This window comes from Quercus robur, chromosome 6 (genome assembly GCF_932294415.1).
Source record: "Quercus robur chromosome 6, dhQueRobu3.1, whole genome shotgun sequence".
Lineage (NCBI taxonomy): Eukaryota > Viridiplantae > Streptophyta > Magnoliopsida > Fagales > Fagaceae > Quercus > Quercus robur.
This window is the reverse complement of record NC_065539.1, coordinates 46,109,852-46,119,908: the sequence shown is the minus strand read 5'-3', so window position 1 is coordinate 46,119,908 and position 10,057 is coordinate 46,109,852. Positions and strand designations below refer to the sequence as shown.

General features: G+C 35.0%; 1 protein-coding gene across 1 annotated transcript; it reads left to right on the top strand.

Annotated features, from left to right (window-relative positions):
• Positions 1–757: 757 nt before the first annotated feature.
• On the top strand, positions 758–5,228 carry LOC126690264 (MDIS1-interacting receptor like kinase 2-like). The gene is made up of 6 exons (XM_050385384.1): positions 758–1,426; positions 1,703–2,231; positions 2,387–2,665; positions 2,783–3,028; positions 3,156–3,431; positions 4,858–5,228. The coding sequence occupies exons 1-6, from the start codon at positions 758–760 to the stop codon at positions 5,226–5,228; spliced, it is 2,370 nt and encodes a 789-aa protein (XP_050241341.1).
• Positions 5,229–10,057: the final 4,829 nt, after the last annotated feature.

Genomic DNA, 10,057 nt, shown 5'->3' with positions numbered 1-10,057 from the left:
TCAACCCATGCTCGCAGTAAACACACATGCAATATCCCTCTCCATCTCGAGTTTAATTTTGTAATAACCGACAGTTACCAAAGTCATGGCATTCAGAGTCTTGTTCTGTAGCCTTGTAGTTTTGTTGGTTTCCTTTCTCCGTTTTGCTACTTTTGCTTCCTCCACAACTCCTTCCTGTGGCTGCTACAACTAAAGAAGGCAAAGCATTTTATAAGGAAGCAAAAGCTCTTCTAAACTAGAAAGCCAGTCTTGACAATCAAAACAAATCTCTCCTATCTTCATGGGTTGGAGACTGCCCATGCATTAATTGGGTTGGAATTACTTGCGATGACTTGGAGTTGGGTGTCACTCGCCTAAACCTGTCGAGTTTTGGTTTGAAAGGTACGCTTTACAACCTTACTTTCTCATCCTTTCCCAACCTCCTTACTATTGATCTATCAAAAAACTCGTTTTATGAAACCATTCCTGACAGTATTAGCAACCTTTCCAATCTGACCCATCTTGACTTGGCTGACAATAATCTTTCTAGCACCATTACTCCCAGGATTGGTAACCTTTCCAAACTCCTGTTTCTTCATCTGTCTCGCAATAATATCTCGGGAATTCCACCCGAGATATGCCAATTAACAAGTCTTCAAACTTTTTTTTTTCCACTAATATGCACAATGGTTCCATCCCTCAAGAAATAGGAGCATTGAGAGAATTAGTTTTTCTTTCTTTAGATTGAAATAGTCTCATAGGCCCCATCCCAGCTTCTATGGGAAACTTGAGCAATTTATCCTTTCTTTACCTTCATTACAATGAACTTTCAGGATCTGTTCCTCCCGAAATAGGAAAGATGCGCAATTTATCCAATCTTAATCTTCAACACAACAAACTTTCGGGATCTATTCCTCCCGAAATAGGAAAGATGGCCAATTTATCCTCTCTGGACCTTCAAAACAATGAACTTTCGGGATCTATTCCTCAGGAAATTGGAATGATGGGCAAATTAGTCACACTACTCCTTTTAAATAACAACTTTTCTGGTTCTATACCTCAAGAAGTTGGAATGATGAGATCTCTCACTAACCTTGATTTGTCATCTAATTTTCTCATTGGTCCAATTCCCTCTTCCATTGGAAACTTGAGCGAGTTACAACAACTTTACCTTTATTTCAACAGTCTTTCTTGTTCCATACCTGAGGAATTAGGATTGCTTAAACATCTGTGGGTAGTTCAATCATCAAGTAATAAACTCACTGGTCCAATCCCAGATTCCATAGGAAATTTGGTTAAATTGTATGATCTTACACTTTATCAAAACAACCCTTCTGGATCAATTCCAACCACAATTGGAAATTTGACCAAGCTTGCCATTTTATCTTTGTTCATTAATGAACTAAAAGCATCAGCATTGAAGAATGCTACTCTATCCTATTTTATCGTCTCAAAAAATTACTTTATCGATTATACCATACCATTTTACAATACACCCTACATCCAAAAACTCTATTATTTTACTTTTTTATTAAAATATTATTTTTTAATCTTTCTTTATTATTTCTTTCACATCATCACTTTTTTTCAGCCAAGGATTTGATTCCAATGAAAAAGGGATGAATAAAATATATTTTTTTTTTTACCATTGCAAAAAAATTTGCAATAGTAAGGTATACCATTTTTTGATGCAAAGGTTTTTGAGCTCTGAAATGCTAAAAAGGCCTTAGATATAGCATTAGCATGCTTCAATGCTAATGCTCTAAGTGGTTCTATTCCACTCGAAATGAATAATCTTACCAATTTCGTAAAATTGGAACTAAGTTTCAACAAATTTACCGGGCCATTGCCTAAGCAGATATACCATGCTAGAGCACTACAACATTTTGGTACTGTTGATAACCATTTTACAGGCCTTGACCCAGAAAGCTTGAAAAATTGTCATTGCCTCGTTCGAGTTAGGCTTGATGGAAACCAACTAAGAGGAAATATAGCTGAAGATTTTAGCATTCATCCGAACTTGATTTATATCGATTTGAGTGGTAATAATCTATATGGTGAACTTTCATCGCAGTGGGGGCAATGCAATAATTTGACAAGCCTAAAAATCTCCAACAATAAGATTTCTTGTAGGATACCACCTGAACTTGGTGAGGCAAATATGCTACATGTCCTTGATCTCTCTTCAAACCATCTAATGGAACATATTCCAAAGGAATTGGGGCGCCTAAAGTTATTGCTCGAACTTTCAGGTAACTTTCCTTTAGAAATTGGAATGCTATATGATTTAACACATTTTAATTTGGCAGTAAACAATCTCAGTGGCTTAATCGCCAAAGAACTTGGACAATGCTCAAAATTGTTGTTCTTGAATCTGAGTGCCATGGAAGCATTCCTTCTGATATAGGAAGCCTGCAGTCTCTTCAAAGGCTTGATTTTAGTCATAATTTGCTGGTAGGAGATATACCACGACAGCTTAGAGGCATGAAACAGTTGGAAATAATGAATCTCTCTCACAATAATCTCTCTGGTTCCATCCCATCCACATTTGGTGATAGTGCAAGCTTGACATCCATTGATATATCCTACAATGAGTTAGAGGGTCCTATTCCTAACATCACGGCCTTCCGCAAGGCTCCAATTGCAACACTGAAAAATAACAAAGGCTTGTGTGGTAATGTTATTGGTTTGAAGACTTGCCCAAAAATGATTCCTAATCCTCCATCTAAGAGGTACAACCAATTTTTGGTAATAATTTTAATCTCTCTTTTGGGCACACTGTTTTTTATATTTATCATTGTAGGAGTTTCACTTCTTCTTTGCCAAAGAGTGAAGAAAACCAAAGACAAGCCAAGAGAAGTGCGTAACGATAATCTTTTTGGAATATGGAGTTATGATGGGAAAATGGTCTACCAAAACATTATTAAAGCCACAGAAGAATTCGACTCCAAATATTGCATTGGAGTGGGAAGTTTTGGAAGTGTTTACAAAGCTGAGTTGCTAGCAAGCCAAGTTGTTACTATGAAGAAACTTCACCCACTACCTGATGGCAAGATATCCAATCAAAAAGCTTTCGTGAGCGAGATTCATGCCTTAACAGAAATAAGACATTGTAACATTGTATGGTTTTTGTTCACATCCAAAACACTTTCTTTTGGTTTATGAGTTTTTTGAAGGAGGAAGCTTGGTGAAGTTATTAAACAGTGAGGAGGAAGCAAAAACATTTGATTGGATTAAGAGAGCCAATGTGGTAAAAGGAGTGGCAAATGTTTTATCTTATATGCATCATGATTGCTCACCTCCTATAATTCATCGTGATATATCAAGTAAGAATGTTCTATTGGATCTAGAATATGAGGCTCACAGCTCTGACTTTGGCACTGCTAGGCTTTTGAAGCCTAATTCATCCAATTGGACGTCACTTGCAAACACCTATGGATGCATGGCTCTAGGTTAGTTTCTTTGTTGTTGTCTATAGCATAAAAAGTTTTCCAAGCTTATGTAGGCAGCACCCAATATCATAGCGTAAAATATTTTCCAAGCTTAATTTAGGAGAACATCTATCATGGCCAACATGGACACCAAACAACCAATTTCCCAAGTTATTACAACCTATTTTAGAATAAAATTAATTATTTTTATTTTAGCTAACTACTTTTCAAAACACTGATAGCTTATTATTTATTCTATACTATATTTTATTAAAATATTAATTTTCTTAAATTTTTAAAATTTTTCTCTCTTCACTCACAATAATTACCAACCAAAAATTGAATAAAATAATAAATTGCATAAACAACAATTCCTCTTAAATTTAGACAACCACTATAGCAATATCTTATTTTGTCATATGGATTCATAACCAGATGAGTGTGTTTTTTAAGTTTTATTGGCAAAATTTTAGGCCTTATGCTATTTTAGCAAATCTAAGGCAACTACTCTAAGATTTTCAGCTATTTTCCTATTATTACATATTAAAGTTCATACCCAGGTCTATCTACTTATAGAGTAAGCAACTTAACTTTGTTAAAATCGTAGGGTTTGTTTAAAGTTAGTTTAAGATTAATTATTATTTATACCATGATTGTGTCCATCGTAAAAATAAATTCGTATAGAAAAAAATATAGCCACTTGCAAGGTTATTTTGTTCTGGATGTAAACCTTTAAATAATTCTAATATGCTCAATTGTCACTTAATACAAATTTTGCTACATTTTTACCACATAATAGACAAGTTATCACATCGCAGACTAATCAACTATTATGTTTAGTTCTAGAAATGACTAAAAAGTGCAAAGTCAATTTTTAAGTTTTTTTTTAAGGTGAAGTCAAATTTAAGTTGATGTAAATGTAGTACTATATCATATGTAACATGTAGCATAGTATACCTTTGATTTTATAGATAATAAAATTAAACGAGAAACTAGCACATGTCCCCCCCCCCCTCTCTCGGTTTCAACTAGTTTTTAAAGTTTTTTTAAGAGGTGAAATCAATTTTAAGTTTCTTTTTTTTATTTATTTATTTTTTTAATATGGAAAATCAGTTTTTAAGTTTTTTTTTTTTTGAGAAAGAGTTTTTAAGTTGATTGTAGTAAATGTAGTAGCATATCATATGTATCATGCAGTATACCTTTGATTCTAAAGATAATAAAATTAAACGAGAAACTAGCACATGTCCCTCCCTATTTCAGCCAATTCATAAAGCTAAAGATTTTGTTCAATGCATAAGTCCTGTGAATGGATCCAAGTTCCAATCATATGATATCAATAAAATTGATATATTTACAATTTTCTTATGCATGGGTCAAATTCTAGTGTTTAGATTTTATTACTAATAATGTTGTTGCTATAACCTATATCAATTCTTTTCCCTTGCAGAGCTTGCCTACACAATGGAAATTAATGAGAAGTGTGATGTTTTTAGCTTTGGAGTGTTGGCTTTAGAAATAATCATGGGAAAGCATCCTGGGGATTTGATCTTATCTCTCTCATCATCAACATTTACAACCCGAGATATGCTATTGAAGGATGTGTTGGACCAATGCCTTTCACTTCCAATAAATCAAGTTGCAAGGGAAGTGCTCTCCATTGCAAAGATTGCAATTGCTAGCTTGCACACTATTCCCCAATCTCGCCCAACAATGCAACAAGTTTCTCAAGTGCTTTCAACTCAAAAACCACATTTGCCTAATACATTATTCACGATCACATTAGGAGAAGTAGTTGATCTCGGAGGCTCAACTGTCTAATAGCTTGTTTTGTTTGTGTTCCCATTGTCGTTCCCCTATTTCTTCACATATAATCCCTGATCTAGTAAACTATTTATCTTGTTTTACTATATTATGTTTTATTGGCAAGCTGTATTAGTCTAAATGCAAAATTGAGAATTTCGCTAATAATAAAACCAAGAAGGGTTTTTATTTGATCCATAAATATTTAGTATATTCAATACATTGCTTGAGGGTCTTTTTAGTTTGGAGATATATATATATATTTGTGCCAAATTGTATGTTTTGTAGTGTCAAAATATTGCATTTCAAGATCAAGAGAAAGATTCGGGATGAGCTCTTTAAAATTGAAGTTTCAAGGTCATGTGACTTTACTTAGTTATTAGAAGCCTTGAGTTATTTAAATTTTAACATAGTTTTTGGGAAATGTTATTTCCTCTCAGCCTCTGATCTATAGACGTTGTAGAACCCATGCCTTTTCACCTTCACAGCCAAATACTTTTGCTACATGGGTGCAAATTAAAAGGATCCCAAGACTTGAGTATCATTTTATTTGTCACTATTTGAGCACTTCCCATTTAAAGTAGGACATTTTTTTTACACAGCCTGCATATCGTTCCACATCAATATCCTAGGAGCCTTTGTACACTCTTGTTGTCATGCATTACTTATGCATTTATTTATTTAGCATAGTGCATGTACGCCTTTTGTTTTTGGTTTAAAATAAAGAACATAACATAGATTATTTTTCAATTTTTCAATTTTTTGTTATGCATTGTACCATTGGTTGACCATAGAACAATTTGTTCGTGTTGTACCTAGTGTAGCTTGACTTGAGCACTTTCAGGCCCTAGCAAATTAGTTAAGTTGTAGAATTGTGGGAGTATTGGACCGCAATCGATCATGTGACCTAAATGTCATTTCACTTATTTTGACGATACTCTAAAAATTAATTATGGGAGAAAGACATACACACATACATATATATAACCATCTCACCACCAATCTATATATTACAATAAGACATATACACACACACACATATATATAACCATCTCACCACCAATCTATATATTACAATTATCCGTGTACTTATAGGAAAAAATCAGTATCACAAAACTAAGTAAAATGTGGTACACTACACACAAAAAGGGTTAACTCTCGAAAACTATGCTTGATCTAAAAATTACGAATCATAGGATGCACTTTTGATACCTTTAAAAATGACATATAGGAAATGTGGAGTTCTATAATGTAACTCTTTAGATAGTAGCGTCAATCAAACTATTATGATATTGTATTTGATGATGTGTCCAATCTCCTAAGCTACCTCACATATTTTTGTAACTTGCTCACTAATTTGTTTCACGCACGACTATTATTTTAAAAATCAGACCGAACTGTCCAGTTCAACCGAGAACCCGACACCAATCTCTATTGTAATTGATGACTAAGATTTTGTCTGCTATCGTTGTTATTGTTATATATGTGTTTTGTCTCTGTTTTTATATTTCATAAGAATCTCAACTAAAAGACAAAACCACAGGCCCACACCACAGACTTATTAGATAATACAATACTGTACTGTACCATTAAATTAACCAATCAAATGGCCACACTTTACTATTTCTAATGTTAAAACAAAAGGCAATAACTGTACTTGTTGTAAAGTCAAAACAGATGGAGATGAGTTATTGAATATTTTTCCTTCAGTTATCTCATATATAGCTCGCTTTGTATTGGGTTTCCTGTTAATGGAGATCATAAGCACTGGAAGTGCCTTATGCAAATTCTGCTTTGCCTTACTTTAGTCCTTTGCAACTAGATACCATTGTTTACAAACATGAGCAAACCAAGCATGGTATATGGGTTCCGACAACTTGTGTAGAATCAAATTAAGAACGGGTACTGGAAGATAAGCCCATTCTGATTCAGATCTGAAAGAGATATATACGTTACAAATAAAGCCTTATTTACAGACGTCAAGAAAATTGAATTATTCATTAGCAATGCGTGTATAAGTATTTTTCATGAACAAATAAGAGTGTGCTTGTATTTGTTCTTTGTTAAACCTTTCATAAATATTCTGAGTGGCTGGGATGAATCAAATAATCTCCTATAAGATAGTATGTAAGAGTACAAATTACAACGTAGTTGTGACTAACAAAAAGTATCCGGTTATATTTTTCAAAACTGTGTTGAAGACTAATCTTAATAATATGCAAGCATATAGTATCATATAATTTTTATTTTTTATTTATTTATTTTTTTTTTGGTTATAGTTCTCGCGCATTGAACGAGTTAACAAGAAGTTATGCTAATAATTTTGAGACTCATATCAACTTTTTTTTTGCTTGGCTGAATCATAGTAACTATTTAAACATGGTGCGAGTTGCAGACAATATAAGCACTATATGTGTAGGATGGGCTACAGGAGTGATGAAAGGTAATAAGAAAGAACACTCTTAAAAATAATAATTCAATGGCAAAAAAATCAGAATGTTAATTCGATGAAAAAAAGTTAAACTTGTTTTTAAATGAAAAATTGACACAATAAAATTTAATACAAATATGCATTCTTTGTCTGGTTCATTGATATTACATAACAAACTGGGCAATTATGTTACTGTTGTTAAAATAGCAAACACTAATTCTTTTTTTCTTTTTCTTTTTTAAATAAAGTATACTCTAATTCTAATTAAGTCCTAATTCCCATAAAAATAAAAACAAAATTCCTAAGCCCTAATTGAAAGGAAAAATTTTCTCATAACGGCCCAACCAATAGGACTATGATTGTTTCGTTGATGAATTCACCCTTGTTTTTTTTTTTTTTTTTTTTACATAAATACGACTAGATTTGAAACTTTTTTTTCATTCTTCTCAACCATTAATGTTTGTTTACTTAATAAACTAAATTACTTTTAACTTCTTTTTTTTTTTTTTTGATAGGAATACTAAGAATAATATTATTATTACACTTAGAACGTTACATCGTGAATAAGAGCTTGCTCTAAAAAGCAAGGTGTCTCTTCAATCCAAGCAATAAAATCAATAATGCCCAGAGCATGTTTTGCTAACACATGAGCCGACCTGTTCCCTTGTCTTTTAACGTGGAAAAATTCCACCCTATTGAAGCCCATGTTGAGATCTGGAATGCCTTGTGTAACTACCGAGACCATGGGTGGAGGAGCAAAGGTACCTTTCAGAGCTTGGATCATGATCAAGTAGTCACTTTCCACCACAATGTCCTGAATACCAATATCTTGTGCAAACAATAGCCCTACCTCAATAGCCTTGGATTCGGTTTCAATGGCACCCAAGGGCGCATCCAAGTTTCTGCACATCGCAACCTCCACCCTACCCAATTCGTCTCTGACAATCACACCCACACCTGCCTTCCCAGTAGCTTTATCTACCGCACCATCAACATTTATTTTAAACAAAAAATTTGGTGGCGGGGACCAAGTCATGGCTCTCTAGATTATAGGCTCCAGGTTTGTTTGTGCTACTATAGCAGCACTATACTCCTCCATATAGGATGCTGCCCAACTAACCAACGCATTACCTGGCTTTCTCTAGGCTCCTACTCTTACTTCATTCCTATAATACCACATTGCCCATGCTAGAAGGACCACCCGTGCCACCATGTCCACATCAACTTGGTCAACCATAACCATCCTCCACAATAGATCATAAAAGGAACTCATAGAAAAAGCTCCACCTGGCAATACTATTTTTGAGCATGCCTACACCTCACGTGCCCTCGGACAAGAGATGAAAGTGTGACCTATTGTTTCAACCTCCAACCTGTAACCATCATAGAGACTATCTTGCACTGCCTTACACTTTAGGGGGTTTACCTTGGTGGGAAGTATGTCGTGGCATGCTCGTCATGCGAAGTGTCTAGTCTTATGTAAGAGGGAAAGGGCCTATAACCTTTTCCAAAACTGCCGACTTGGACCCATATCCGAGCTAGTGCCACTGTTGGGGTCGTTGCTACTATATAAGCACTACAAACACTAAACTTTCCATTTGATGTTTCGGCCCACATTAGCTTATCCTCTGGAAAATGGGAGCTCAATGGTATGCTTTGTATAATGTCAACCTCATATGGAAGGAATAAGACAGTTAAGACTTCTGTTTTCCACTGGACATTTTCATGGTCTATAAGCCCCCCCACTAGTGTATCTGGGTGCAAAAATGACCTGGGAGAAGCTACTTTGTGAGTTGGGGTTGAAGGCAGCCACTTGTCAACCTATATCTGAATGTTGTTACCATTGCCAACCCTCCATTTGATCCCTTCCCTAACTATGTGTTAGGCAGCCATGATACTTCGCCACATATATGACGGGTTGTTTCCCATAGACGCTTCAATGAACTCACATCTGGGAAAGTATTTGGCCTTGAGTACCTTATAAACCAAGGAAGAGTGATCCATTTGCAGCCGCCACCCTTGCTTGGCTAATAAGGCCAAGTTGAACTATTTCAACTTCTTGAAGCCCATTCCTCCACTTGATTTTGGTTCGCACATTTTCTCCCAACTTAGCCAATCAATCTTCTTCTCTTCTACCTTTTGGCCCCACTAGAAATTCCTTATCATGCTAGTAAGGTCGTCACAAAGAGAGTCTGGAATTTTGAAACAGCACATCGTGTAAGTAGGGATTGCTTGTGCCATTGCCTTGATCAAGACCTCCTTACCCGCCTTGGATAACATCTTCTCCTTCTAACCTGCTAGCTTCTTGCCCACTTTTTCCTTTATGTCGTTGAAAGAGTTTCGTTTATTCCTACCCACCAAGGAAGGTAAGCCCAAATATTTCTCATGTTGTTTGATTACTTGTGCTCCAAATCTC

What these genes read in the sequence shown, in the direction of transcription:
- LOC126690264 (XM_050385384.1), top strand. Translation starts at nt 758, where the DNA reads ATGGGAAACTTGAGCAATTTATCCTTTCTTTACCTTCATTACAATGAA. An exon ending in CTACTCTATCCTATTTTATC is followed by an intron (nt 1,427 to 1,702) that starts GTCTCAAAAAAT and finishes AATGCTAAAAAG; the next exon opens with GCCTTAGATATAGCATTAGC. An exon ending in GTTATTGCTCGAACTTTCAG is followed by an intron (nt 2,232 to 2,386) that starts GTAACTTTCCTT and finishes CTTCTGATATAG; the next exon opens with GAAGCCTGCAGTCTCTTCAA.